This window comes from Sciurus vulgaris (assembly GCF_902686455.1).
Source record: "Sciurus vulgaris genome assembly, chromosome: 7".
Classification (NCBI taxonomy): Eukaryota; Metazoa; Chordata; class Mammalia; order Rodentia; family Sciuridae; genus Sciurus; species Sciurus vulgaris.
In genome coordinates, this window is record NC_136467.1 from 147,046,443 (window position 1) to 147,074,135 (window position 27,693).

General features: G+C 56.8%; 1 protein-coding gene across 5 annotated transcripts in view; it reads left to right on the plus strand.

Moving 5' to 3' along the window:
- JARID2 (jumonji and AT-rich interaction domain containing 2) overlaps positions 1 to 27,693 on the plus strand; it is a 281,609-nt gene that overhangs the window by 207,398 nt on the left and 46,518 nt on the right. For all 5 annotated transcript variants that reach the window (XM_079147058.1, XM_079147059.1, XM_079147060.1 and 2 more), the window contains one exon: positions 2,875 to 3,051. In XM_079147058.1, the coding sequence (XP_079003184.1) occupies positions 2,875 to 3,051 (177 nt within the window). The remainder of the gene's footprint in view (positions 1 to 2,874; positions 3,052 to 27,693) is intronic.

The window sequence follows — 27,693 nt, forward strand, 5'->3', positions numbered from 1 at the left end:
ACGAAGGTTTAAGTATGGCGTAAGTGTGTGTCCCCCAGAGATTCATGTGATTAGAGGTTTGTTCTCCAGGGCTGTGGATTGGGAGGAGGTGAACTTTAAAAGCTGTGGCCAAGCTGTGGTCTGTAGGTCTTGGTGGGGACCCTGTCCCTGAAAGGCTTGAGTAGCTCTTGTGGACCTGTTGGTAGCTTGTGGAGAGGGTTGTTATAAAAGGAGCAAGCCCGTCCCACTGGACTCTGCTTCCTGACTCCCCAGAGCGGTTTTTCTCTGGTCCCCTTGCCAAAGCCTGCAACTGTAAATACAGTGTGAACTTCCAGAACTGTGGGAAATCACACTCTCACCCCCGTAGTAGTCTGTCAGGTGTTTCGCCACAGTAACTGAAGCTGACTGATGCATGCTTCCTTTAGAACAGCGTGGAACCCGAGCTGAGCATGCACTTGTTAGGTCTTCGGGTCGCAGACTTGCCTTCGCCCCATTCTCTCGGCATTGCAGGTTTAAGGAACGCGAATCGCTGCGTGCTGCTTTGGTAGGATTTGAGTTTTATACAAACTGTTAGGTGGAAGTTAATTCCTTGCTTATTTTTCACGTGCTCCATCTGGATTTTTACCTGATTCTCTTGAAGCGGAACATTTTTATCAGATCTCTTTCCCCGTCTTCACATTGCTCCTGGAGACTTTGGCTGCCTTTTCTGCTGTGGGAGGAGGAGGTTGCAAGGGTGCTCCCTCCTCAGCACTTCTCCATCTCCTCCCGCCCTCCTGGTTGTCCTTCTCAGCGCCCCCTCAGGTGGTGTGGAATGTGGCAGGCTCTGAGTGTGCAGAAGAGGGCACTTGAGCTGCAGGTGCCCGACACCAGTCTCTGCTCCGTAGTTGGGTGTTGGCGTGTGTGTGTGCGTGTGGGCATGCCGGAATGGGATGATGATCTGGCTGTGGAAGGGGCGCTGGACACACCTGGGAACAGAGACCCCTGACTGCAACCCCCTCTGAGGAAGCCAAGAAGCGTGGCTTCCTTTTTCCTAGTCAGTCTTGTGCTAATTGTAAAACTGTATAGAATAAGAATTTGTACAGGTGGAAATATAGCTAGATCTTTTCTTCTTTCTTTTCCTGGGACAATTCTTCTTTTGTTTTTCTTTGTCTTTTCTTTTTTGGTATTGGGAATGAACCCAGAGCCCTTAATCCCTGAGCCCTTCTTATTTTGAGACAGGGTCTCACTGAGTTGCTTAGGGCCTCACTAAGTCGCTGAGACTGGCCTTGAACTTGCAGTCCTCCTGTCTCAGCTCCCTCCGCTGGGATCACAGGCACATGTCACCATGCTCAGCTGTAAATTTTTAACTCTTTATTTACTGTCTCATTTTTGTTTGAAATGATTTCTCTGAAGTCTGTGTCAGGTTTAAGAACTTCTCTGGAGAACCTGATGATGAATGGAAATGATTATAGGGGAGAAATGAGCAAAGAGCAGCCAAGGGGACGGCTTGTCACGGATGCCGTTCCATTGTGCATGGGGGGCGCATTTGTGGCTGCGCTCGGAGTGGGGATGTGTGTAGACCGACGGTTGGTGGGAAGGCTGCAGCAGAAGGCAGGGCTGGAGGCGTCTGTTAGTCTGCACCGTCAGCTGCTTGTTCATCCCTGTCTCCTTGTTAGGGGCCTGCAGTCCCCATGCTGGACAGGAGTGGCTTTAACCATTCCACGTGAAGTTTGACCTCCTTCTTTGGAGGGAGAGCACCTTGGCTGTTCCCATTCATCTTGATGTTGTGGAGAGTTAACTCACAGGGGAGGGATGGTCAGGAGAGAGGTTTTGCTTGCTCTCTTCGGTGCTTGATGGGAGCTCTCCCAGAAACCCTGAGAGCGAAGAAGCTTGAAGATGACCTTTGGATTTTCGCAGCCTCTAGCCTACAGAGTGTACCAGGATGACCTTTGGATTTTCGCAGCCTCTAGCCTACACAGTGTACCAGCGACTCAAGTGACCTCCTTTTGAAGCATTCTTTTTGATGAGGAAAGACTGTTTGGCACTTCTGTTTGAAAAGGACCTTATTTTGGTGCTGTGTCCCCAAAGTACAGAAAGAACAGCATTGGAGACGGGGATATTAAGATGTAATGGAGTGAGGGTGTGGCTTCTTCTTTGAGGAGAATGTTTTGTTTTATTCTTAAATCCAGCACTTTGACTAGCATTGTGCCGGAATGTATTTTAATAATTTTACATCCCATTAGCCTAATCATGTCAGAGTAGCTTCTAAGTGCATTAGGGTTTTGGAGAATCCGCATATCTCATTCCCTTGTTAGACTACAAGGCATGATTTTTTTTTTTTTTTTTTTTTTTTTTTTTAATTTAAAGTACATTTTTTAGTTGTTGATGGACCTTTACTTTATTTATTTATATGCAGTGCTGAGAATTGAACCCAGTGCCTCACACATGCTAGGCAAGTGCTCTTCCACTGAGCCACAACCTCAGCCCAAGTTATTTTCATAGAAGTAGAAAAGTTGGGGAGGGGCCGTTGGGGTGGCTTGGTGGCAGAGGGCTTGCCTAGCATGTGCAAGGCCCTGGCCCCATCCCAGTCTGCAGAATGAACGTTAGATTCTGTTTTCATTACTTCCTTCTCTGATTGTCTTTTCTTTCATTTTAAAAGTCTGGTAAGTTAAATGCATAATGCAGACTAGTCTCTTCCTTGGCAGGAGTATTTTGCTAAAAGGTCACAAATGAAGTTGTATTTTCTGGGGAACACTTGGAAATTAAATTACAAGTGGCAGTTGGGTGAATAGCTTTGTTTCATGGTGAGGGTTAGGTTCACAGGTTCGCGGCTTCGTGCCTCCGCTGGGGTGCTCCTTTTGGAAAGGGGTGAGCGTCAGGCTGGTCTTTTAAGAGATGTCTTCCTTTACCCACCAGGTTCTCCCGCGCTGCCCAACAGTATGGTTTATTTCGGAAGCTCTCAGGATGAGGAGGACGTCGAGGAGGAAGATGACGAGACAGAAGACGTCAAAACAGCCACCAACAATGCTTCATCTTCATGCCAGTCAACCCCCAGGAAAGGAAAAACCCACAAGCACGTTCACAATGGGCACGGTAGGTCCCCCCGCGGGGCGAGCAGGGAGAGCCGGCAGCCTCCTGCCCAGGTGGCGGCAGCGCCAGCTCTGGATACCTCGCCATGCTCCTGGCTCTTCCTGGGCAAAGAGGTCGTTGGCTCAGAGAGCAGCCCCGGGAGTTCCAGAGTTGGTGAAGAGGAGTGCGTCCTGGAGGTTAAGAGGAACCTGCCAGAGGGGACGGGTCTGATGGGGCGAGGTCAGCAGGACGATGACTGTACCCCGGGTGGATATGGTGGAGAGAGAGAACACCTTTCCTCCTGGGAAGTGAAGACAGCGCCTTGGGAACTAGAACTATTCCCCGAGCGTTAGAGGCCAGGGGAAGAGGGAGACCGAGGGCAGGAATGAGAAAATCTGGCCACCAGAGAGGGCAGCTCCTGTGATGCGCGACTGTGGGAAGGGCTGGCGGCTGGTTGCTGCGCTGGAAAGACCAAGGGTCTTGGTGGAGAGGGTTTCTGACCCGAGGAGGAGGAAGGACGTTGAGCTCGTGATTGTGGACAGGTTCCTGGCCAGAGGTCACTGGGGACGGAGTGGGGGTGACATCCCCCTCTCTGTGTGGAAGGTGAGTTCTGTCGCAGCCTTTGGTGCCGGGGGTCCATTCTGGAAACACTACTTAGGGACGCTGCTTAGGGAGCCTCCCTGGGGTCCATGCTGGAAACACTAGTTAGGGGACGCTGCCTAGGGAACCTCCCTGGGGTCCATGCTGGAAACACTAGTTAGGGGACGCTGCCTAGGGAACCTCCCTGGGGTCCATTCTGGGAACACTAGTTAGGGACGCTGCCTAGGGTACCTCCCTGGGGTCCATTCTGGAAACACTAGTTAGGGACGCTGCCTAGGGAACCTCCCTGGGGTCCATTCTGGGAACACTAGTTAGGGGACGCTGCCTAGGAACCTCCCTGGGGTCCATTCTGGGAACACTAGTTAGGGGACGCTGCCTAGGAACCTCCCTGGGGTCCATTCTGGGAACACTAGTTAGGGACGCTGCCTAGTGAACCTCCCTGGGGTCCATTCTGGGAACACTAGTTAGGGACGCTGCCTAGGAACCTCCCTGGGGTCCATGCTGGGAACACTAGTTAGGGACGCTGCCTAGGAACCTCCCTGGGGTCCATGCTGGGAACACTAGTTAGGGACGCTGCCTAGGAACCTCCCTGGGGTCCATTCTGGGAACACTAGTTAGGGACGCTGCCTAGGAACCTCCCTGGGGTCCATGCTGGGAACACTAGTTAGGGATGCTGCCTAGTGAACCTCCCTGGGGTCCATGCTGGAAACACTAGTTAGGGGACGCTGCCTAGGAACCTCCCTGGGGTCCATTCTGGAAACACTAGTTAGGGGACGCTGCCTAGGAACCTCCCTGGGGTCCATTCTGGGAACACTAGTTAGGGACGCTGCCTAGGAACCTCCCTGGGGTCCATTCTGGGAACACTAGTTAGGGACGCTGCCTAGTGAACCTCCCTGGGGTCCATTCTGGGAACACTAGTTAGGGACGCTGCCTAGGAACCTACCTGGGGTCCATGCTGGGAACACTAGTTAGGGACGCTGCCTAGGAACCTCCCTGGGGTCCATTCTGGGAACACTAGTTAGGGACGCTGCCTAGGAACCTCCCTGGGGTCCATTCTGGGAACACTAGTTAGGGACGCTGCCTAGGAACCTCCCTGGGGTCCATGCTGGGAACACTAGTTAGGGACGCTGCCTAGTGAACCTCCCTGGGGTCCATGCTGGAAACACTAGTTAGGGGACGCTGCCTAGGAACCTCCCTGGGGTCCATTCTGGGAACACTAGTTAGGGACGCTGCCTAGTGAACCTCCCTGGGGTCCATTCTGGGAACACTAGTTAGGGGACGCTGCCTAGGAACCTCCCTGGGGTCCATTCTGGGAACACTAGTTAGGGGACGCTGCCTAGGAACCTCCCTGGGGTCCATTCTGGGAACACTAGTTAGGGACGCTGCCTAGGAACCTCCCTGGGGTCCATGCTGGGAACACTAGTTAGGGGACGCTGCCTAGGGAACCTCCGTGGGGTCCATTCTGGGAACACTAGTTAGGGACGCTGCCTAGGAACCTCCCTGGGGTCCATTCTGGGAACACTAGTTAGGGACGCTGCCTAGGAACCTCCCTGGGGTCCATTCTGGGAACACTAGTTAGGGACGCTGCCTAGGAACCTCCCTGGGGTCCATGCTGGGAACACTAGTTAGGGACGCTGCCTAGGAACCTCCCTGGGGTCCATTCTGGGAACACTAGTTAGGGACGCTGCCTAGTGAACCTCCCTGGGGTCCATCTGGGAACACTAGTTAGGGACGCTGCCTAGGAACCTCCCTGGGGTCCATGCTGGAAACACTAGTTAGGGACGCTGCCTAGGAACCTCCCTGGGGTCCATTCTGGGAACACTAGTTAGGGACGCTGCCTAGGAACCTCCCTGGGGTCCATTCTGGGAACACTAGTTAGGGGACGCTGCCTAGGAACCTCCCTGGGGTCCATTCTGGGAACACTAGTTAGGGGACGCTGCCTAGGAACCTCCCTGGGGTCCATTCTGGGAACACTAGTTAGGGGACGCTGCCTAGTGAACCTCCCTGGGGTCCATTCTGGGAACACTAGTTAGGGACGCTGCCTAGGAACCTCCCTGGGGTCCATTCTGGGAACACTAGTTAGGGGACGCTGCCTAGGAACCTCCCTGGGGTCCATTCTGGGAACACTAGTTAGGGACGCTGCCTAGGAACCTCCCTGGGGTCCATTCTGGGAACACTAGTTAGGGACGCTGCCTAGGAACCTCCCTGGGGTCCATTCTGGGAACACTAGTTAGGGACGCTGCCTAGGAACCTCCCTGGGGTCCATTCTGGGAACACTAGTTAGGGACGCTGCCTAGGAACCTCCCTGGGGTCCATTCTGGGAACACTAGTTAGGGACGCTGCCTAGTGAACCTCCCTGGGGTCCATTCTGGGAACACTAGTTAGGGACGCTGCCTAGGAACCTCCCTGGGGTCCATTCTGGGAACACTAGTTAGGGACGCTGCCTAGGAACCTCCCTGGGGTCCATTCTGGGAACACTAGTTAGGGGACGCTGCCTAGGAACCTCCCTGGGGTCCATTCTGGGAACACTAGTTAGGGACGCTGCCTAGGAACCTCCCTGGGGTCCATTCTGGGAACACTAGTTAGGGACGCTGCCTAGGAACCTCCCTGGGGTCCATTCTGGGAACACTAGTTAGGGGACGCTGCCTAGGAACCTCCCTGGGGTCCATTCTGGGAACACTAGTTAGGGGACGCTGCCTAGGAACCTCCCTGGGGTCCATTCTGGGAACACTAGTTAGGGACGCTGCCTAGGAACCTCCCTGGGGTCCATTCTGGGAACACTAGTTAGGGGACGCTGCCTAGGAACCTCCCTGGGGTCCATTCTGGGAACACTAGTTAGGGGACGCTGCCTAGGAACCTCCCTGGGGTCCATTCTGGGAACACTAGTTAGGGGACGCTGCCTAGGAACCTCCCTGGGGTCCATTCTGGGAACACTAGTTAGGGGACGCTGCCTAGGAACCTCCCTGGGGTCCATTCTGGAAACACTAGTTAGGGGACGCTGCCTAGTGAACCTCCCTGGGGTCCATTCTGGGAACACTAGTTAGGGGACGCTGCCTAGTGAACCTCCCTGGGGTCCATTCTGGGAACACTAGTTAGGGGACGCTGCCTAGTGAACCTCCCTGGGGTCCATTCTGGGAACACTAGTTAGGGGACGCTGCCTAGTGAACCTCCCTGGGGTCCATTCTGGGAACACTAGTTAGGGGACGCTGCCTAGTGAACCTCCCTGGGGTCCATGCTGGGAACACTAGTTAGGGGACGCTGCCTAGTGAACCTCCCTGGGGTCCATGCTGGGAACACTAGTTAGGGGACGCTGCCTAGTGAACCTCCCTGGGGTCCATTCTGGGAACACTAGTTAGGGGACGCTGCCTAGTGAACCTCCCTGGGGTCCATTCTGGGAACACTAGTTAGGGGACGCTGCCTAGGGAACCTCCCTGGGGTCCATTCTGGGAACACTAGTTAGGGACGCTGCCTAGGAACCTCCCTGGGGTCCATTCTGGGAACACTAGTTAGGGGACGCTGCCTAGTGAACCTCCCTGGGGTCCATTCTGGGAACACTAGTTAGGGGACGCTGCCTAGTGAACCTCCCTGGGGTCCATTCTGGGAACACTAGTTAGGGGACGCTGCCTAGTGAACCTCCCTGGGGTCCATTCTGGGAACACTAGTTAGGGGACGCTGCCTAGTGAACCTCCCTGGGGTCCATTCTGGGAACACTAGTTAGGGGACGCTGCCTAGTGAACCTCCCTGGGGTCCATTCTGGGAACACTAGTTAGGGGACGCTGCCTAGTGAACCTCCCTGGGGTCCATTCTGGGAACACTAGTTAGGGGACGCTGCCTAGTGAACCTCCCTGGGGTCCATTCTGGGAACACTAGTTAGGGACGCTGCCTAGTGAACCTCCCTGGGGTCCATTCTGGGAACACTAGTTAGGGACGCTGCCTAGGAACCTCCCTGGGGTCCATTCTGGGAACACTAGTTAGGGACGCTGCCTAGTGAACCTCCCTGGGGTCCATGCTGGGAACACTAGTTAGGGACGCTGCCTAGTGAACCTCCCTGGGGTCCATGCTGGGAACACTAGTTAGGGACGCTGCCTAGTGAACCTCCCTGGGGTCCATGCTGGGAACACTAGTTAGGGGACGCTGCCTAGTGAACCTCCCTGGGGTCCATTCTGGGAACACTAGTTAGGGACGCTGCCTAGTGAACCTCCCTGGGGTCCATTCTGGGAACACTAGTTAGGGGACGCTGCCTAGGAACCTCCCTGGGGTCCATGCTGGAAACACTAGTTAGGGACGCTGCCTAGGGAACCTCCCTGGGGTCCATTCTGGGAACACTAGTTAGGGGACGCTGCCTAGGAACCTCCCTGGGGTCCATTCTGGGAACACTAGTTAGGGACGCTGCCTAGGAACCTCCCTGGGGTCCATTCTGGGAACACTAGTTAGGGACGCTGCCTAGGAACCTCCCTGGGGTCCATTCTGGGAACACTAGTTAGGGACGCTGCCTAGTGAACCTCCCTGGGGTCCATTCTGGGAACACTAGTTAGGGGACGCTGCCTAGGAACCTCCCTGGGGTCCATTCTGGGAACACTAGTTAGGGACGCTGCCTAGGAACCTCCCTGGGGTCCATTCTGGAAACACTAGTTAGGGACGCTGCCTAGGGAACCTCCCTGGGGTCCATTCTGGGAACACTAGTTAGGGACGCTGCCTAGGAACCTCCCTGGGGTCCATTCTGGGAACACTAGTTAGGGACGCTGCCTAGTGAATCTCCCTGGGGTCCATTCTGGGAACACTAGTTAGGGGACGCTGCCTAGGAACCTCCCTGGGGTCCATTCTGGGAACACTAGTTAGGGACGCTGCCTAGGAACCTCCCTGGGGTCCATTCTGGGAACACTAGTTAGGGACGCTGCCTAGGAACCTCCCTGGGGTCCATTCTGGGAACACTAGTTAGGGGACGCTGCCTAGGAACCTCCCTGGGGTCCATTCTGGGAACACTAGTTAGGGGACGCTGCCTAGGAACCTCCCTGGGGTCCATGCTGGGAACACTAGTTAGGGACGCTGCCTAGTGAACCTCCCTGGGGTCCATGCTGGAACACTAGTTAGGGACGCTGCCTAGGAACCTCCCTGGGGTCCATTCTGGGAACACTAGTTAGGGGACGCTGCCTAGGGAACCTCCCTGGGGTCCATTCTGGGAACACTAGTTAGGGGACGCTGCCTAGGGAACCTCCCTGGGGTCCATTCTGGGAACACTAGTTAGGGGACGCTGCCTAGGAACCTCCCTGGGGTCCATTCTGGGAACACTAGTTAGGGACGCTGCCTAGTGAACCTCCCTAGGGTCCATTCTGGAAACACTAGTTAGGGGACGCTGCCTAGTGAACCTCCCTGGGGTCCATTCTGGGAACACTAGTTAGGGACGCTGCCTAGTGAACCTCCCTGGGGTCCATTCTGGGAACACTAGTTAGGGGACGCTGCCTGGTGAACCTCCCTGGGGTCCATTCTGGGAACACTAGTTAGGGGACGCTGCCTAGTGAACCTCCCTGGGGTCCATTCTGGGAACACTAGTTAGGGGACGCTGCCTAGTGAACCTCCCTGGGGTCCATTCTGGGAACACTAGTTAGGGACGCTGCCTAGTGAACCTCCCTGGGGTCCATTCTGGGAACACTAGTTAGGGGACGCTGCCTAGGGAACCTCCCTGGGGTCCATGCTGGAAACACTAGTTAGGGACGCTGCCTAGGAACCTCCCTGGGGTCCATTCTGGGAACACTAGTTAGGGGACGCTGCCTAGGGAACCTCCGTGGGGTCCATTCTGGGAACACTAGTTAGGGGACGCTGCCTAGGAACCTCCCTGTGGTCCATTCTGGGAACACTAGTTAGGGACGCTGCCTAGTGAACCTCCCTGGGGTCCATTCTGGAAACACTAGTTAGGGGACGCTGCCTAGTGAACCTCCCTGGGGTCCATTCTGGGAACACTAGTTAGGGACGCTGCCTAGTGAACCTCCCTGGGGTCCATTCTGGGAACACTAGTTAGGGGACGCTGCCTGGTGAACCTCCCTGGGGTCCATTCTGGGAACACTAGTTAGGGGACGCTGCCTAGTGAACCTCCCTGGGGTCCATTCTGGGAACACTAGTTAGGGGACGCTGCCTAGTGAACCTCCCTGGGGTCCATTCTGGGAACACTAGTTAGGGACGCTGCCTGGTGAACCTCCCTGGGGTCCATTCTGGGAACACTAGTTAGGGACGCTGCCTAGGGAACCTCCCTGGGGTCCATTCTGGGAACACTAGTTAGGGACGCTGCCTAGGAACCTCCCTGGGGTCCATGCTGGAAACACTAGTTAGGGGACGCTGCCTAGTGAACCTCCCTGGGGTCCATTCTGGGAACACTAGTTAGGGACGCTGCCTGGTGAACCTCCCTGGGGTCCATTCTGGGAACACTAGTTAGGGACGCTGCCTAGTGAACCTCCGTGGGGTCCATTCTGGGAACACTAGTTAGGGGACGCTGCCTAGGAACCTCCCTGGGGTCCATTCTGGGAACACTAGTTAGGGACGCTGCCTAGTGAACCTCCCTGGGGTCCATGCTGGGAACACTAGTTAGGGACGCTGCCTAGTGAACCTCCCTGGGGTCCATGCTGGAAACACTAGTTAGGGACGCTGCCTAGGAACCTCCCTGGGGTCCATTCTGGAAACACTAGTTAGGGACGCTGCCTAGGAACCTCCCTGGGGTCCATGCTGGGAACACTAGTTAGGGACGCTGCCTGTGAACCTCCCTGGGGTCCATGCTGGAAACACTAGTTAGGGACGCTGCCTAGGAACCTCCCTGGGGTCCATGCTGGAAACACTAGTTAGGGACGCTGCCTAGGGAACCTCCCTGGGGTCCATTCTGGGAACACTAGTTAGGGGACGCTGCCTAGGAACCTCCCTGGGGTCCATTCTGGGAACACTAGTTAGGGACGCTGCCTAGGAACCTCCCTGGGGTCCATTCTGGGAACACTAGTTAGGGACGCTGCCTAGTGAACCTCCCTGGGGTCCATTCTGGGAACACTAGTTAGGGGACGCTGCCTAAGAACCTCCCTGGGGTCCATTCTGGGAACACTAGTTAGGGACGCTGCCTAGGAACCTCCCTGGGGTCCATTCTGGGAACACTAGTTAGGGACGCTGCCTAGGAACCTCCCTGGGGTCCATTCTGGAAACACTAGTTAGGGACGCTGCCTAGGAACCTCCCTGGGGTCCATTCTGGGAACACTAGTTAGGGGACGCTGCCTAGGAACCTCCCTGGGGTCCATTCTGGGAACACTAGTTAGGGGACGCTGCCTAGGAACCTCCCTGGGGTCCATGCTGGGAACACTAGTTAGGGACGCTGCCTAGTGAACCTCCCTGGGGTCCATGCTGGAAACACTAGTTAGGGACGCTGCCTAGGAACCTCCCTGGGGTCCATTCTGGGAACACTAGTTAGGGGACGCTGCCTAGGAACCTCCCTGGGGTCCATGCTGGAAACACTAGTTAGGGGACGCTGCCTAGGAACCTCCCTGGGGTCCATTCTGGGAACACTAGTTAGGGACGCTGCCTAGTGAACCTCCCTGGGGTCCATTCTGGGAACATTAGTTAGGGGACGCTGCCTAGGGAACCTCCCTGGGGTCCATGCTGGAAACACTAGTTAGGGACGCTGCCTAGGAACCTCCCTGGGGTCCATTCTGGGAACACTAGTTAGGGGACGCTGCCTAGGGAACCTCCCTGGGGTCCATTCTGGGAACACTAGTTAGGGGACGCTGCCTAGGAACCTCCCTGTGGTCCATTCTGGGAACACTAGTTAGGGACGCTGCCTAGTGAACCTCCCTGGGGTCCATTCTGGAAACACTAGTTAGGGGACGCTGCCTAGTGAACCTCCCTGGGGTCCATTCTGGGAACACTAGTTAGGGACGCTGCCTAGTGAACCTCCCTGGGGTCCATGCTGGAAACACTAGTTAGGGACGCTGCCTAGTGAACCTCCCTGGGGTCCATGCTGGGAACACTAGTTAGGGACGCTGCCTAGTGAACCTCCCTGGGGTCCATGCTGGAAACACTAGTTAGGGACGCTGCCTAGGAACCTCCCTGGGGTCCATTCTGGAAACACTAGTTAGGGACGCTGCCTAGGAACCTCCCTGGGGTCCATGCTGGGAACACTAGTTAGGGACGCTGCCTAGTGAACCTCCCTGGGGTCCATGCTGGAAACACTAGTTAGGGACGCTGCCTAGGAACCTCCCTGGGGTCCATTCTGGGAACACTAGTTAGGGGACGCTGCCTAGGAACCTCCCTGGGGTCCATTCTGGGAACACTAGTTAGGGACGCTGCCTAGTGAACCTCCCTGGGGTCCATTCTAGGAACACTAGTTAGGGGACGCTGCCTAGGAACCTCCCTGGGGTCCATTCTGGGAACACTAGTTAGGGACGCTGCCTAGGAACCTCCCTGGGGTCCATTCTGGGAACACTAGTTAGGGACGCTGCCTAGTGAACCTCCCTGGGGTCCATTCTGGGAACACTAGTTAGGGGACGCTGCCTAGGAACCTCCCTGGGGTCCATTCTGGGAACACTAGTTAGGGACGCTGCCTAGGAACCTCCCTGGGGTCCATTCTGGGAACACTAGTTAGGGACGCTGCCTAGGAACCTCCCTGGGGTCCATTCTGGGAACACTAGTTAGGGACGCTGCCTAGTGAACCTCCCTGGGGTCCATGCTGGGAACACTAGTTAGGGACGCTGCCTAGTGAACCTCCCTGGGGTCCATGCTGGAAACACTAGTTAGGGACGCTGCCTAGTGAACCTCCCTGGGGTCCATGCTGGGAACACTAGTTAGGGACGCTGCCTAGTGAACCTCCCTGGGGTCCATGCTGGAAACACTAGTTAGGGACGCTGCCTAGGAACCTCCCTGGGGTCCATTCTGGAAACACTAGTTAGGGACGCTGCCTAGGAACCTCCCTGGGGTCCATGCTGGGAACACTAGTTAGGGACGCTGCCTAGTGAACCTCCCTGGGGTCCATGCTGGAAACACTAGTTAGGGACGCTGCCTAGTGAACCTCCCTGGGGTCCATGCTGGGAACACTAGTTAGGGACGCTGCCTAGTGAACCTCCCTGGGGTCCATGCTGGGAACACTAGTTAGGGACGCTGCCTAGTGAACCTCCCTGGGGTCCATGCTGGAAACACTAGTTAGGGACGCTGCCTAGGAACCTCCCTGGGGTCCATTCTGGAAACACTAGTTAGGGACGCTGCCTAGGAACCTCCCTGGGGTCCATGCTGGAAACACTAGTTAGGGACGCTGCCTAGGAACCTCCCTGGGGTCCATTCTGGGAACACTAGTTAGGGGACGCTGCCTAGGAACCTCCCTGGGGTCCATGCTGGAAACACTAGTTAGGGACGCTGACTAGGAACCTCCCTGGGGTCCATGCTGGGAACACTAGTTAGGGGCGCTGCCTAGTGAACCTCCCTGGGGTCCATTCTGGGAACACTAGTTAGGGGACGCTGCCTAGGAACCTCCCTGGGGTCCATTCTGGGAACACTAGTTAGGGACGCTGCCTAGTGAACCTCCCTGGGGTCCATGCTGGAAACACTAGTTAGGGACGCTGCCTAGGAACCTCCCTGGGGTCCATTCTGGAAACACTAGTTAGGGACGCTGCCTAGGAACCTCCCTGGGGTCCATGCTGGGAACACTAGTTAGGGACGCTGCCTAGTGAACCTCCCTGGGGTCCATGCTGGAAACACTAGTTAGGGACGCTGCCTAGGAACCTCCCTGGGGTCCATTCTGGAAACACTAGTTAGGGACGCTGCCTAGGAACCTCCCTGGGGTCCATGCTGGAAACACTAGTTAGGGACGCTGCCTAGGAACCTCCCTGGGGTCCATTCTGGGAACACTAGTTAGGGACGCTGCCTAGTGAACCTCCCTGGGGTCCATGCTGGAAACACTAGTTAGGGACGCTGCCTAGGAACCTCCCTGGGGTCCATGCTGGGAACACTAGTTAGGGACGCTGCCTAGGAACCTCCCTGGGGTCCATGCTGGAAACACTAGTTAGGGACGCTGCCTAGGAACCTCCCTGGGGTCCATGCTGGGAACACTAGTTAGGGACGCTGCCTAGGAACCTCCCTGGGGTCCATGCTGGAAACACTAGTTAGGGACGCTGCCTAGGAACCTCCCTGGGGTCCATTCTGGGAACACTAGTTAGGGACGCTGCCTAGGAACCTCCCTGGGGTCCATTCTGGAAACACTAGTTAGGGACGCTGCCTAGGAACCTCCCTGGGGTCCATTCTGGGAACACTAGTTAGGGGACGCTGCCTAGGAACCTCCCTGGGGTCCATGCTGGAAACACTAGTTAGGGACGCTGCCTAGGAACCTCCCTGGGGTCCATGCTGGGAACACTAGTTAGGGGACGCTGCCTAGGAACCTCCCTGTGGTCCATTCTGGGAACACTAGTTAGGGGACGCTGCCTAGGAACCTCCCTGGGGTCCATTCTGGGAACACTAGTTAGGGGACGCTGCCTAGGAACCTCCCTGTGGTCCATTCTGGGAACACTAGTTAGGGGACGCTGCCTAGGGAACCTCCCTGGGGTCCATTCTGGGAAAACTAGTTAGGGGACGCTGCCTAGGAACCTCCCTGTGGTCCATTCTGGGAACACTAGTTAGGGGACGCTGCCTAGGAACCTCCCTGTGGTCCATTCTGGGAACACTAGTTAGGGACGCTGCCTAGTGAACCTCCCTGGGGTCCATTCTGGAAACACTAGTTAGGGGACGCTGCCTAGTGAACCTCCCTGGGGTCCATTCTGGGAACACTAGTTAGGGACGCTGCCTAGTGAACCTCCCTGGGGTCCATTCTGGGAACACTAGTTAGGGGACGCTGCCTGGTGAACCTCCCTGGGGTCCATTCTGGGAACACTAGTTAGGGGACGCTGCCTAGTGAACCTCCCTGGAGTCCATTCTGGGAACACTAGTTAGGGGACGCTGCCTAGTGAACCTCCCTGGGGTCCATTCTGGGAACACTACTTAGGGACGCTGCCTAGGAACCTCCCTGGGGTCCATTCTGGGAACACTAGTTAGGGGACGCTGCCTAGGGAACCTCCCTGGGGTCCATGCTGGAAACACTAGTTAGGGACGCTGCCTAGGAACCTCCCTGGGGTCCATTCTGGGAACACTAGTTAGGGGACGCTGCCTAGGGAAGCTCCCTGGGGTCCATTCTGGAAACACTAGTTAGGGGACGCTGCCTAGTGAACCTCCCTGGGGTCCATTCTGGGAACACTAGTTAGGGACGCTGCCTAGTGAACCTCCCTGGGGTCCATTCTGGGAACACTAGTTAGGGGACGCTGCCTGGTGAACCTCCCTGGGGTCCATTCTGGGAACACTAGTTAGGGGACGCTGCCTAGTGAACCTCCCTGGGGTCCATTCTGGGAACACTAGTTAGGGGACGCTGCCTAGGAACCTCCCTGGGGTCCATTCTGGGAACACTAGTTAGGGACGCTGCCTAGGAACCTCCCTGGGGTCCATTCTGGGAACACTAGTTAGGGACGCTGCCTAGGAACCTCCCTGGGGTCCATTCTGGGAACACTAGTTAGGGACGCTGCCTGTGAACCTCCCTGGGGTCCATTCTGGAAACACTAGTTAGGGACGCTGCCTAGGAACCTCCCTGGGGTCCATTCTGGGAACACTAGTTAGGGGACGCTGCCTAGGAACCTCCCTGGGGTCCATGCTGGAAACACTAGTTAGGGGACGCTGCCTAGGAACCTCCCTGGGGTCCATTCTGGGAACACTAGTTAGGGACGCTGCCTAGGAACCTCCCTGGGGTCCATGCTGGGAACACTAGTTAGGGGACGCTGCCTAGGAACCTCCCTGGGGTCCATTCTGGGAACACTAGTTAGGGGACGCTGCCTAGTGAACCTCCCTGGGGTCCATGCTGGAAACACTAGTTAGGGACGCTGCCTAGTGAACCTCCCTGGGGTCCATTCTGGGAACACTAGTTAGGGACGCTGCCTAGTGAACCTCCCTCGGGTCCATTCTGGGAACACTAGTTAGGGGACGCTGCCTAGGAACCTCCCTGGGGTCCATTCTGGGAACACTAGTTAGGGACGCTGCCTAGGAACCTCCCTGGGGTCCATTCTGGAAACACTAGTTAGGGACGCTGCCTAGGAACCTCCCTGGGGTCCATTCTGGGAACACTAGTTAGGGGACGCTGCCTAGGAACCTCCCTGGGGTCCATGCTGGAAACACTAGTTAGGGACGCTGCCTAGGAACCTCCCTGGGGTCCATGCTGGGAACACTAGTTAGGGGACGCTGCCTAGGAACCTCCCTGTGGTCCATTCTGGGAACACTAGTTAGGGGACGCTGCCTAGGAACCTCCCTGGGGTCCATTCTGGGAACACTAGTTAGGGGACGCTGCCTAGGAACCTCCCTGTGGTCCATTCTGGGAACACTAGTTAGGGGACGCTGCCTAGGGAACCTCCCTGGGGTCCATTCTGGGAACACTAGTTAGGGGACGCTGCCTAGGAACCTCCCTGTGGTCCATTCTGGGAACACTAGTTAGGGGACGCTGCCTAGGAACCTCCCTGTGGTCCATTCTGGGAACACTAGTTAGGGACGCTGCCTAGTGAACCTCCCTGGGGTCCATTCTGGAAACACTAGTTAGGGGACGCTGCCTAGTGAACCTCCCTGGGGTCCATTCTGGGAACACTAGTTAGGGACGCTGCCTAGTGAACCTCCCTGGGGTCCATTCTGGGAACACTAGTTAGGGGACGCTGCCTGGTGAACCTCCCTGGGGTCCATTCTGGGAACACTAGTTAGGGGACGCTGCCTAGTGAACCTCCCTGGGGTCCATTCTGGGAACACTAGTTAGGGGACGCTGCCTAGTGAACCTCCCTGGGGTCCATTCTGGGAACACTACTTAGGGACGCTGCCTAGGAACCTCCCTGGGGTCCATTCTGGGAACACTAGTTAGGGGACGCTGCCTAGGGAACCTCCCTGGGTCCATGCTGGAAACACTAGTTAGGGACGCTGCCTAGGAACCTCCCTGGGGTCCATTCTGGGAACACTAGTTAGGGGACGCTGCCTAGGGAACCTCCCTGGGGTCCATTCTGGAAACACTAGTTAGGGGACGCTGCCTAGTGAACCTCCCTGGGGTCCATTCTGGGAACACTAGTTAGGGACGCTGCCTAGTGAACCTCCCTGGGGTCCATGCTGGGAACACTAGTTAGGGACGCTGCCTAGTGAACCTCCCTGGGGTCCATGCTGGAAACACTAGTTAGGGACGCTGCCTAGGAACCTCCCTGGGGTCCATTCTGGAAACACTAGTTAGGGACGCTGCCTAGGAACCTCCCTGGGGTCCATGCTGGAAACACTAGTTAGGAGACGCTGCCTAGGGAACCTCCCTGGGGTCCATTCTGGGAACACTAGTTAGGGACGCTGCCTAGGAACCTCCCTGGGGTCCATTCTGGGAACACTAGTTAGGGGACACTGCCTAGGAACCTCCCTGGGGTCCATGCTGGGAACACTAGTTAGGGACGCTGCCTAGGAAGCTCCCTGGGGTCCATTCTGGGAACACTAGTTAGGGACGCTGCCTAGGAACCTCCCTGGGGTCCATTCTGGGAACACTAGTTAGGGACGCTGCCTGTGAACCTCCCTGGGGTCCATTCTGGAAACACTAGTTAGGGACGCTGCCTAGGAACCTCCCTGGGGTCCATTCTGGGAACACTAGTTAGGGGACGCTGCCTAGGAACCTCCCTGGGGTCCATGCTGGAAACACTAGTTAGGGGACGCTGCCTAGGAACCTCCCTGGGGTCCATTCTGGGAACACTAGTTAGGGACGCTGCCTAGGAACCTCCCTGGGGTCCATGCTGGGAACACTAGTTAGGGGACGCTGCCTAGGAACCTCCCTGGGGTCCATTCTGGGAACACTAGTTAGGGGACGCTGCCTAGTGAACCTCCCTGGGGTCCATGCTGGAAACACTAGTTAGGGACGCTGCCTAGTGAACCTCCCTGGGGTCCATTCTGGGAACACTAGTTAGGGACGCTGCCTAGTGAACCTCCCTCGGGTCCATTCTGGGAACACTAGTTAGGGGACGCTGCCTAGGAACCTCCCTGGGGTCCATTCTGGAAACACTAGTTAGGGACGCTGCCTAGGAACCTCCCTGGGGTCCATTCTGGGAACACTAGTTAGGGACGCTGCCTAGGAACCTCCCTGGGGTCCATTCTGGGAACACTAGTTAGGGGACGCTGCCTAGGAACCTCCCTGGGGTCCATTCTGGGAACACTAGTTAGGGGACGCTGCCTAGGAACCTCCCTGGGGTCCATGCTGGGAACACTAGTTAGGGACGCTGCCTAGTGAACCTCCCTGGGGTCCATGCTGGAAACACTAGTTAGGGACGCTGCCTAGGAACCTCCCTGGGGTCCATTCTGGGAACACTAGTTAGGGGACGCTGCCTAGGAACCTCCCTGGGGTCCCTGCTGGAAACACTAGTTAGGGGACGCTGCCTAGGAACCTCCCTGGGGTCCATTCTGGGAACACTAGTTAGGGACGCTGCCTAGTGAACCTCCCTGGGGTCCATTCTGGGAACACTAGTTAGGGGACGCTGCCTAGGGAACCTCCCTGGGGTCCATGCTGGAAACACTAGTTAGGGACGCTGCCTAGGAACCTCCCTCTGGTCCATACTGGGAACACTAGTTAGGGGACGCTGCCTAGGGAACCTCCCTGGGGTCCATTCTGGGAACACTAGTTAGGGGACGCTGCCTAGGAACCTCCCTGGGGTCCATTCTGGGAACACTAGTTAGGGACGCTGCCTAGTGAACCTCCCTGGGGTCCATTCTGGAAACACTAGTTAGGGGACGCTGCCTAGTGAACCTCCCTGGGGTCCATTCTGGGAACACTAGTTAGGGACGCTGCCTAGTGAACCTCCCTGGGGTCCATGCTGGAAACACTAGTTAGGGGACGCTGCCTAGTGAACCTCCCTGGGGTCCATGCTGGGAACACTAGTTAGGGACGCTGCCTAGTGAACCTCCCTGGGGTCCATGCTGGGAACACTAGTTAGGGACGCTGCCTAGTGAACCTCCCTGGGGTCCATGCTGGAAACACTAGTTAGGGGACGCTGCCTAGGAACCTCCCTGGGGTCCATTCTGGAAACACTAGTTAGGGACGCTGCCTAGTGAACCTCCCTGGGGTCCATTCTGGGAACACTAGTTAGGGACGCTGCCTAGTGAACCTCCCTGGGGTCCATTCTGGGAACACTAGTTAGGGACGCTGCCTAGTGAACCTCCCTGGGGTCCATTCTGGAAACACTAGTTAGGGACGCTGCCTAGTGAACCTCCCTGGGGTCCATGCTGGAAACACTAGTTAGGGACGCTGCCTAGTGAACCTCCGTGGGGTCCGTTCTGGGAACACTAGTTAGGGGACGCTGCCTAGGAACCTCCCTGGGGTCCATGCTGGAAACACTAGTTAGGGGACGCTGCCTAGGAACCTCCCTGGGGTCCATTCTGGAAACACTAGTTAGGGACGCTGCCTAGTGAACCTCCCTGGGGTCCATTCTGGAAACACTAGTTAGGTACGCTGCCTAGTGAACCTCCCTGGGGTCCATGCTGGGAACACTAGTTAGGGACGCTGCCTAGTGAACCTCCCTGGGGTCCATGCTGGGAACACTAGTTAGGGACGCTGCCTAGTGAACCTCCCTGGGGTCCATGCTGGAAACACTAGTTAGGGACGCTGCCTAGTGAACCTCCCTGGGGTCCATGCTGGAAACACTAGTTAGGGACGCTGCCTAGTGAACCTCCCTGGGGTCCATGCTGGGAACACTAGTTAGGGACGCTGCCTAGTGAACCTCCCTGGGGTCCATGCTGGAAACACTAGTTAGGGACGCTGCCTAGTGAACCTCCCTGGGGTCCATGCTGGAAACACTAGTTAGGGACGCTGCCTAGTGAACCTCCCTGGGGTCCATGCTGGAAACACTAGTTAGGGACGCTGCCTAGGAACCTCCCTGGGGTCCATGCTGGAAACACTAGTTAGGGACGCTGCCTAGTGAACCTCCCTGGGGTCCATGCTGGGAACACTAGTTAGGGACGCTGCCTAGTGAACCTCCCTGGGGTCCATGCTGGAAACACTAGTTAGGGACGCTGCCTAGTGAACCTCCCTGGGGTCCATGCTGGAAACACTAGTTAGGGACGCTGCCTAGTGAACCTCCCTGGGGTCCATGCTGGGAACACTAGTTAGGGACGCTGCCTAGGAACCTCCCTGGGGTCCATGCTGGAAACACTAGTTAGGGACGCTGCCTAGTGAACCTCCCTGGGGTCCATGCTGGGAACACTAGTTAGGGACGCTGCCTAGTGAACCTCCCTGGGGTCCATTCTGGGAACACTAGTTAGGGGACGCTGCCTAGGAACCTCCCTGGGGTCCATTCTGGGAACACTAGTTAGGGGACGCTGCCTAGGAACCTCCCTGGGGTCCATTTTGGGAACACTAGTTAGGGGACGCTGCCTAGTGAACCTCCCTGGGGTCCATTCTGGGAACACTAGTTAGGGACGCTGCCTGGTGAACCTCCCTGGGGTCCATTCTGGGAACACTAGTTAGGGACGCTGCCTAGGGAACCTCCCTGGGGTCCATTCTGGGAACACTAGTTAGGGACGCTGCCTAGGAACCTCCCTGGGGTCCATGCTGGAAACACTAGTTAGGGGACGCTGCCTGGTGAACCTCCCTTGGGTCCATTCTGGGAACACTAGTTAGGGACGCTGCCTGGTGAACCTCCCTGGGGTCCATTCTGGGAACACTAGTTAGGGACGCTGCCTAGTGAACCTCCCTGGGGTCCATTCTGGGAACACTAGTTAGGGGACGCTGCCTAGGAACCTCCCTGGGGTCCATTCTGGGAACACTAGTTAGGGACGCTGCCTAGTGAACCTCCCTGGGGTCCATTCTGGGAACACTAGTTAGGGGACGCTGCCTAGGAACCTCCCTGGGGTCCATTCTGGGAACACTAGTTAGGGACGCTGCCTAGTGAACCTCCCTGGGGTCCATTCTGGGAACACTAGTTAGGGACGCTGCCTAGGAACCTCCCTGGGGTCCATGCTGGAAACACTAGTTAGGGGACGCTGCCTAGGAACCTCCCTGGGGTCCATTCTGGAAACACTAGTTAGGGACGCTGCCTAGTGAACCTCCCTGGGGTCCATTCTGGGAACACTAGTTAGGGGACGCTGCCTAGGAACCTCCCTGGGGTCCATTCTGGGAACACTAGTTAGGGACGCTGCCTAGTGAACCTCCCTGGGGTCCATTCTAGGAACACTAGTTAGGGGACGCTGCCTAGGAACCTCCCTGGGGTCCATTCTGGGAACACTAGTTAGGGACGCTGCCTAGGAACCTCCCTGGGGTCCATTCTGGGAACACTAGTTAGGGACGCTGCCTAGTGAACCTCCCTGGGGTCCATTCTGGGAACACTAGTTAGGGGACGCTGCCTAGGAACCTCCCTGGGGTCCATTCTGGGAACACTAGTTAGGGACGCTGCCTAGGAACCTCCCTGGGGTTCATTCTGGGAACACTAGTTAGGGACGCTGCCTAGTGAACCTCCCTGGGGTCCATGCTGGGAACACTAGTTAGGGACGCTGCCTAGTGAACCTCCCTGGGGTCCATGCTGGAAACACTAGTTAGGGACGCTGCCTAGTGAACCTCCCTGGGGTCCATGCTGGGAACACTAGTTAGGGACGCTGCCTAGTGAACCTCCCTGGGGTCCATGCTGGAAACACTAGTTAGGGACGCTGCCTAGTGAACCTCCCTGGGGTCCATGCTGGAAACACTAGTTAGGGACGCTGCCTAGTGAACCTCCCTGGGGTCCATGCTGGAAACACTAGTTAGGGACGCTGCCTAGGAACCTCCCTGGGGTCCATGCTGGAAACACTAGTTAGGGACGCTGCCTAGTGAACCTCCCTGGGGTCCATGCTGGAAACACTAGTTAGGGACGCTGCCTAGTGAACCTCCCTGGGGTCCATGCTGGAAACACTAGTTAGGGACGCTGCCTAGTGAACCTCCCTGGGGTCCATGCTGGAAACACTAGTTAGGGACGCTGCCTAGTGAACCTCCCTGGGGTCCATGCTGGGAACACTAGTTAGGGACGCTGCCTAGGAACCTCCCTGTGGTCCATGCTGGAAACACTAGTTAGGGACGCTGCCTAGTGAACCTCCCTGGGGTCCATGCTGGGAACACTAGTTAGGGACGCTGCCTAGTGAACCTCCCTGGGGTCCATTCTGGGAACACTAGTTAGGGGACGCTGCCTAGGAACCTCCCTGGGGTCCATTCTGGGAACACTAGTTAGGGGACGCTGCCTAGGAACCTCCCTGGGGTCCATTTTGGGAACACTAGTTAGGGGACGCTGCCTAGTGAACCTCCCTGGGGTCCATTCTGGGAACACTAGTTAGGGACGCTGCCTGGTGAACCTCCCTGGGGTCCATTCTGGAACACTAGTTAGGGACGCTGCCTAGGGAACCTCCCTGGGGGTCCATTCTGGGAACACTAGTTAGGGACGCTGCCTAGGAACCTCCCTGGGGTCCATGCTGGAAACACTAGTTAGGGGACGCTGCCTAGTGAACCTCCCTTGGGTCCATTCTGGGAACACTAGTTAGGGACGCTGCCTAGTGAACCTCCCTGGGGTCCATTCTGGGAACACTAGTTAGGGACGCTGCCTAGTGAACCTCCCTGGGGTCCATTCTGGGAACACTAGTTAGGGGACGCTGCCTAGGAACCTCCCTGGGGTCCATTCTGGGAACACTAGTTAGGGGACGCTGCCTAGGAACCTCCCTGGGGTCCATTCTGGGAACACTAGTTAGGGACGCTGCCTAGTGAACCTCCCTGGGGTCCATTCTGGGAACACTAGTTAGGGACGCTGCCTAGGAACCTCCCTGGGGTCCATGCTGGAAACACTAGTTAGGGGACGCTGCCTAGGAACCTCCCTGGGGTCCATTCTGGAAACACTAGTTAGGGACGCTGCCTAGTGAACCTCCCTGGGTCCATTCTGGGAACACTAGTTAGGGGACGCTGCCTAGGAACCTCCCTGGGGTCCATTCTGGGAACACTAGTTAGGGACGCTGCCTAGTGAACCTCCCTGGGGTCCATTCTAGGAACACTAGTTAGGGGACGCTGCCTAGGAACCTCCCTGGGGTCCATTCTGGGAACACTAGTTAGGGACGCTGCCTAGGAACCTCCCTGGGGTCCATTCTGGGAACACTAGTTAGGGACGCTGCCTAGTGAACCTCCCTGGGGTCCATTCTGGGAACACTAGTTAGGGGACGCTGCCTAGGAACCTCCCTGGGGTCCATTCTGGGAACACTAGTTAGGGACGCTGCCTAGGAACCTCCCTGGGGTTCATTCTGGGAACACTAGTTAGGGACGCTGCCTAGTGAACCTCCCTGGGGTCCATGCTGGGAACACTAGTTAGGGACGCTGCCTAGTGAACCTCCCTGGGGTCCATGCTGGAAACACTAGTTAGGGACGCTGCCTAGTGAACCTCCCTGGGGTCCATGCTGGGAACACTAGTTAGGGACGCTGCCTAGTGAACCTCCCTGGGGTCCATGCTGGAAACACTAGTTAGGGACGCTGCCTAGGAACCTCCCTGGGGTCCATTCTGGAAACACTAGTTAGGGACGCTGCCTAGGAACCTCCCTGGGGTCCATGCTGGAAACACTAGTTAGGAGACGCTGCCTAGGGAACCTCCCTGGGGTCCATTCTGGGAACACTAGTTAGGGGACGCTGCCTAGGAACCTCCCTGGGGTCCATGCTGGAAACACTAGTTAGGGACGCTGCCTAGGAACCTCCCTGGGGTCCATTCTGGGAACACTAGTTAGGGACGCTGCCTAGGAACCTCCCTGGGGTCCATTCTGGGAACACTAGTTAGGGACGCTGCCTGTGAACCTCCCTGGGGTCCATTCTGGAAACACTAGTTAGGGACGCTGCCTAGGAACCTCCCTGGGGTCCATTCTGGGAACACTAGTTAGGGGACGCTGCCTAGGAACCTCCCTGGGGTCCATGCTGGAAACACTAGTTAGGGGACGCTGCCTAGGAACCTCCCTGGGGTCCATTCTGGGAACACTAGTTAGGGACGCTGCCTAGGAACCTCCCTGGGGTCCATTCTGGGAACACTAGTTAGGGGACGCTGCCTAGGAACCTCCCTGGGGTCCATGCTGGAAACACTAGTTAGGGACGCTGCCTAGTGAACCTCCCTGGGGTCCATTCTGGGAACACTAGTTAGGGACGCTGCCTAGTGAACCTCCCTCGGGTCCATTCTGGGAACACTAGTTAGGGACGCTGCCTAGGAACCTCCCTGGGGTCCATTCTGGAAACACTAGTTAGGGACGCTGCCTAGGAACCTCCCTGGGGTCCATTCTGGGAACACTAGTTAGGGACGCTGCCTAGGAACCTCCCTGGGGTCCATTCTGGGAACACTAGTTAGGGGACGCTGCCTAGGAACCTACCCTGGGGTCCATTCTGGGAACACTAGTTAGGGGACGCTGCCTAGGAACCTCCCTGGGGTCCATGCTGGGAACACTAGTTAGGGACGCTGCCTAGTGAACCTCCCTGGGGTCCATGCTGGAAACACTAGTTAGGGACGCTGCCTAGGAACCTCCCTGGGGTCCATTCTGGGAACACTAGTTAGGGGACGCTGCCTAGGAACCTCCCTGGGGTCCCTGCTGGAAACACTAGTTAGGGGACGCTGCCTAGGAACCTCCCTGGGGTCCATTCTGGGAACACTAGTTAGGGACGCTGCCTAGTGAACCTCCCTGGGGTCCATTCTGGGAACACTAGTTAGGGGACGCTGCCTAGGGAACCTCCCTGGGGTCCATGCTGGAAACACTAGTTAGGGACGCTGCCTAGGAACCTCCCTGGGGTCCATTCTGGGAACACTAGTTAGGGGACGCTGCCTAGGGAACCTCCCTGGGGTCCATTCTGGGAACACTAGTTAGGGGACGCTGCCTAGGAACCTCCCTGGGGTCCATTCTGGGAACACTAGTTAGGGACGCTGCCTAGTGAACCTCCCTGGGGTCCATTCTGGAAACACTAGTTAGGGGACGCTGCCTAGTGAACCTCCCTGGGGTCCATTCTCGGAACACTAGTTAGGGACGCTGCCTAGTGAACCTCCCTGGGGTCCATGCTGGAAACACTAGTTAGGGGACGCTGCCTAGTGAACCTCCCTGGGGTCCATGCTGGGAACACTAGTTAGGGACGCTGCCTAGGGAACCTCCCTGGGGTCCATGCTGGGAACACTAGTTAGGGACGCTGCCTAGTGAACCTCCCTGGGGTCCATGCTGGAAACACTAGTTAGGGGACGCTGCCTAGGAACCTCCCTGGGGTCCATTCTGGAAACACTAGTTAGGGACGCTGCCTAGTGAACCTCCCTGGGGTCCATTCTGGGAACACTAGTTAGGGACGCTGCCTAGTGAACCTCCCTGGGGTCCATTCTGGGAACACTAGTTAGGGACGCTGCCTAGTGAACCTCCCTGGGGTCCATTCTGGGAACACTAGTTAGGGACGCTGCCTAGGGAACCTCCCTGGGGTCCATTCTGGGAACACTAGTTAGGGACGCTGCCTAGTGAACCTCCCTGGGGTCCATTCTGGGAACACTAGTTAGGGACGCTGCCTAGTGAACCTCCCTGGGGTCCATTCTGGGAACACTAGTTAGGGACGCTGCCTAGTGAACCTCCCTGGGGTCCATTCTGGAAACACTAGTTAGGGACGCTGCCTAGTGAACCTCCCTGGGGTCCATGCTGGAAACACTAGTTAGGGACGCTGCCTAGTGAACCTCCGTGGGGTCCATTCTGGGAACACTAGTTAGGGGACGCTGCCTAGGAACCTCCCTGGGGTCCATGCTGGAAACACTAGTTAGGGGACGCTGCCTAGGAACCTCCCTGGGGTCCATTCTGGAAACACTAGTTAGGGACGCTGCCTAGTGAACCTCCCTGGGGTCCATTCTGGAAACACTAGTTAGGTACGCTGCCTAGTGAACCTCCCTGGGGTCCATGCTGGGAACACTAGTTAGGCACGCTGCCTAGTGAACCTCCCTGGGGTCCATGCTGGAAACACTAGTTAGGGACGCTGCCTAGTGAACCTCCCTGGGGTCCATGCTGGAAACACTAGTTAGGGACGCTGCCTAGTGAACCTCCCTGGGGTCCATGCTGGAAACACTAGTGAGGGACGCTGCCTAGTGAACCTCCCTGGGGTCCATGCTGGGAACACTAGTTAGGGACGCTGCCTAGTGAACCTCCCTGGGGTCCATGCTGGAAACACTAGTTAGGGACGCTGCCTAGTGAACCTCCCTGGGGTCCATGCTGGGAACACTAGTTAGGGACGCTGCCTAGGAACCTCCCTGTGGTCCATGCTGGAAACACTAGTTAGGGACGCTGCCTAGTGAACCTCCCTGGGGTCCATGCTGGAAACACTAGTTAGGGACGCTGCCTAGTGAACCTCCCTGGGGTCCATGCTGGAAACACTAGTTAGGGACGCTGCCTAGTGAACCTCCCTGGGGTCCATGCTGGAAACACTAGTTAGGGACGCTGCCTAGTGAACCTCCCTGGGGTCCATGCTGGGAACACTAGTTAGGGACGCTGCCTAGGAACCTCCCTGTGGTCCATGCTGGAAACACTAGTTAGGGACGCTGCCTAGTGAACCTCCCTGGGGTCCATGCTGGGAACACTAGTTAGGGACGCTGCCTAGTGAACCTCCCTGGGGTCCATTCTGGGAACACTAGTTAGGGGACGCTGCCTAGGAACCTCCCTGGGGTCCATTCTGGGAACACTAGTTAGGGGACGCTGCCTAGGAACCTCCCTGGGGTCCATGCTGAAAACACTAGTTAGGGGACGCTGCCTAGGAACCTCCCTGGGGTCCATTCTGGGAACACTAGTTAGGGGACGCTGCCTAGGAACCTCCCTGGGGTCCATTCTGGGAACACTAGTTAGGGGACGCTGCCTAGTGAACCTCCCTGGGGTCCATGCTGGAAACACTAGTTAGGGACGCTGCCTAGTGAACCTCCCTGGGGTCCATGCTGGGAACACTAGTTAGGGACGCTGCCTAGTGAACCTCCCTGGGGTCCATGCTGGAAACACTAGTTAGGGACGCTGCCTAGGAACCTCCCTGGGGTCCATGCTGGGAACACTAGTTAGGGACGCTGCCTAGTGAACCTCCCTGGGGTCCATTCTGGGAACACTAGTTAGGGACGCTGCCTAGGGAACCTCCCTGGGGTCCATGCTGGGAACACTAGTTAGGGACGCTGCCTAGTGAACCTCCCTGGGGTCCATGCTGGGAACACTAGTTAGGGACACTGCCTAGTGAACCTCCGTGGGGTCCATGCTGGAAACACTAGTTAGGGGACGCTGCCTAGGAACCTCCCTGGGGTCCATTCTGGGAACACTAGTTAGGGACGCTGCCTAGTGAACCTCCCTGGGGTCCATGCTGGGAACACTAGTTAGGGACGCTGCCTAGTGAACCTCCCTGGGGTCCATTCTGGGAACACTAGTTAGGGACGCTGCCTAGTGAACCTCCCTGGGGTCCATTCTGGGAACACTAGTTAGGGACGCTGCCTAGTGAACCTCCCTGGGGTCCATTCTGGGAACACTAGTTAGGGGACGCTGCCTAGGAACCTCCCTGGGGTCCATTCTGGAAACACTAGTTAGGGACGCTGCCTAGTGAACCTCCCTGGGGTCCATTCTGGGAACACTAGTTAGGGACGCTGCCTAGTGAACCTCCCTGGGGTCCATTCTGGGAACACTAGTTAGGGACGCTGCCTAGTGAACCTCCCTGGGGTCCATTCTGGGAACACTAGTTAGGGGACGCTGCCTAGTGAACCTCCCTGGGGTCCATTCTGGAAACACTAGTTAGGGACGCTGCCTAGGAACCTCCCTGGGGTCCATTCTGGGAGCACTAGTTAGGGACGCTGCCTAGTGAACCTCCCTGGGGTCCATGCTGGGAACACTAGTTAGGGACGCTGCCTCGTGAACCTCCCTGGGGTCCATGCTGGAAACACTAGTTAGGGACGCTGCCTAGGAACCTCCCTGGGGTCCATGCTGGGAACACTAGTTAGGGACGCTGCCTAGTGAACCTCCCTGGGGTCCATGCTGGAAACA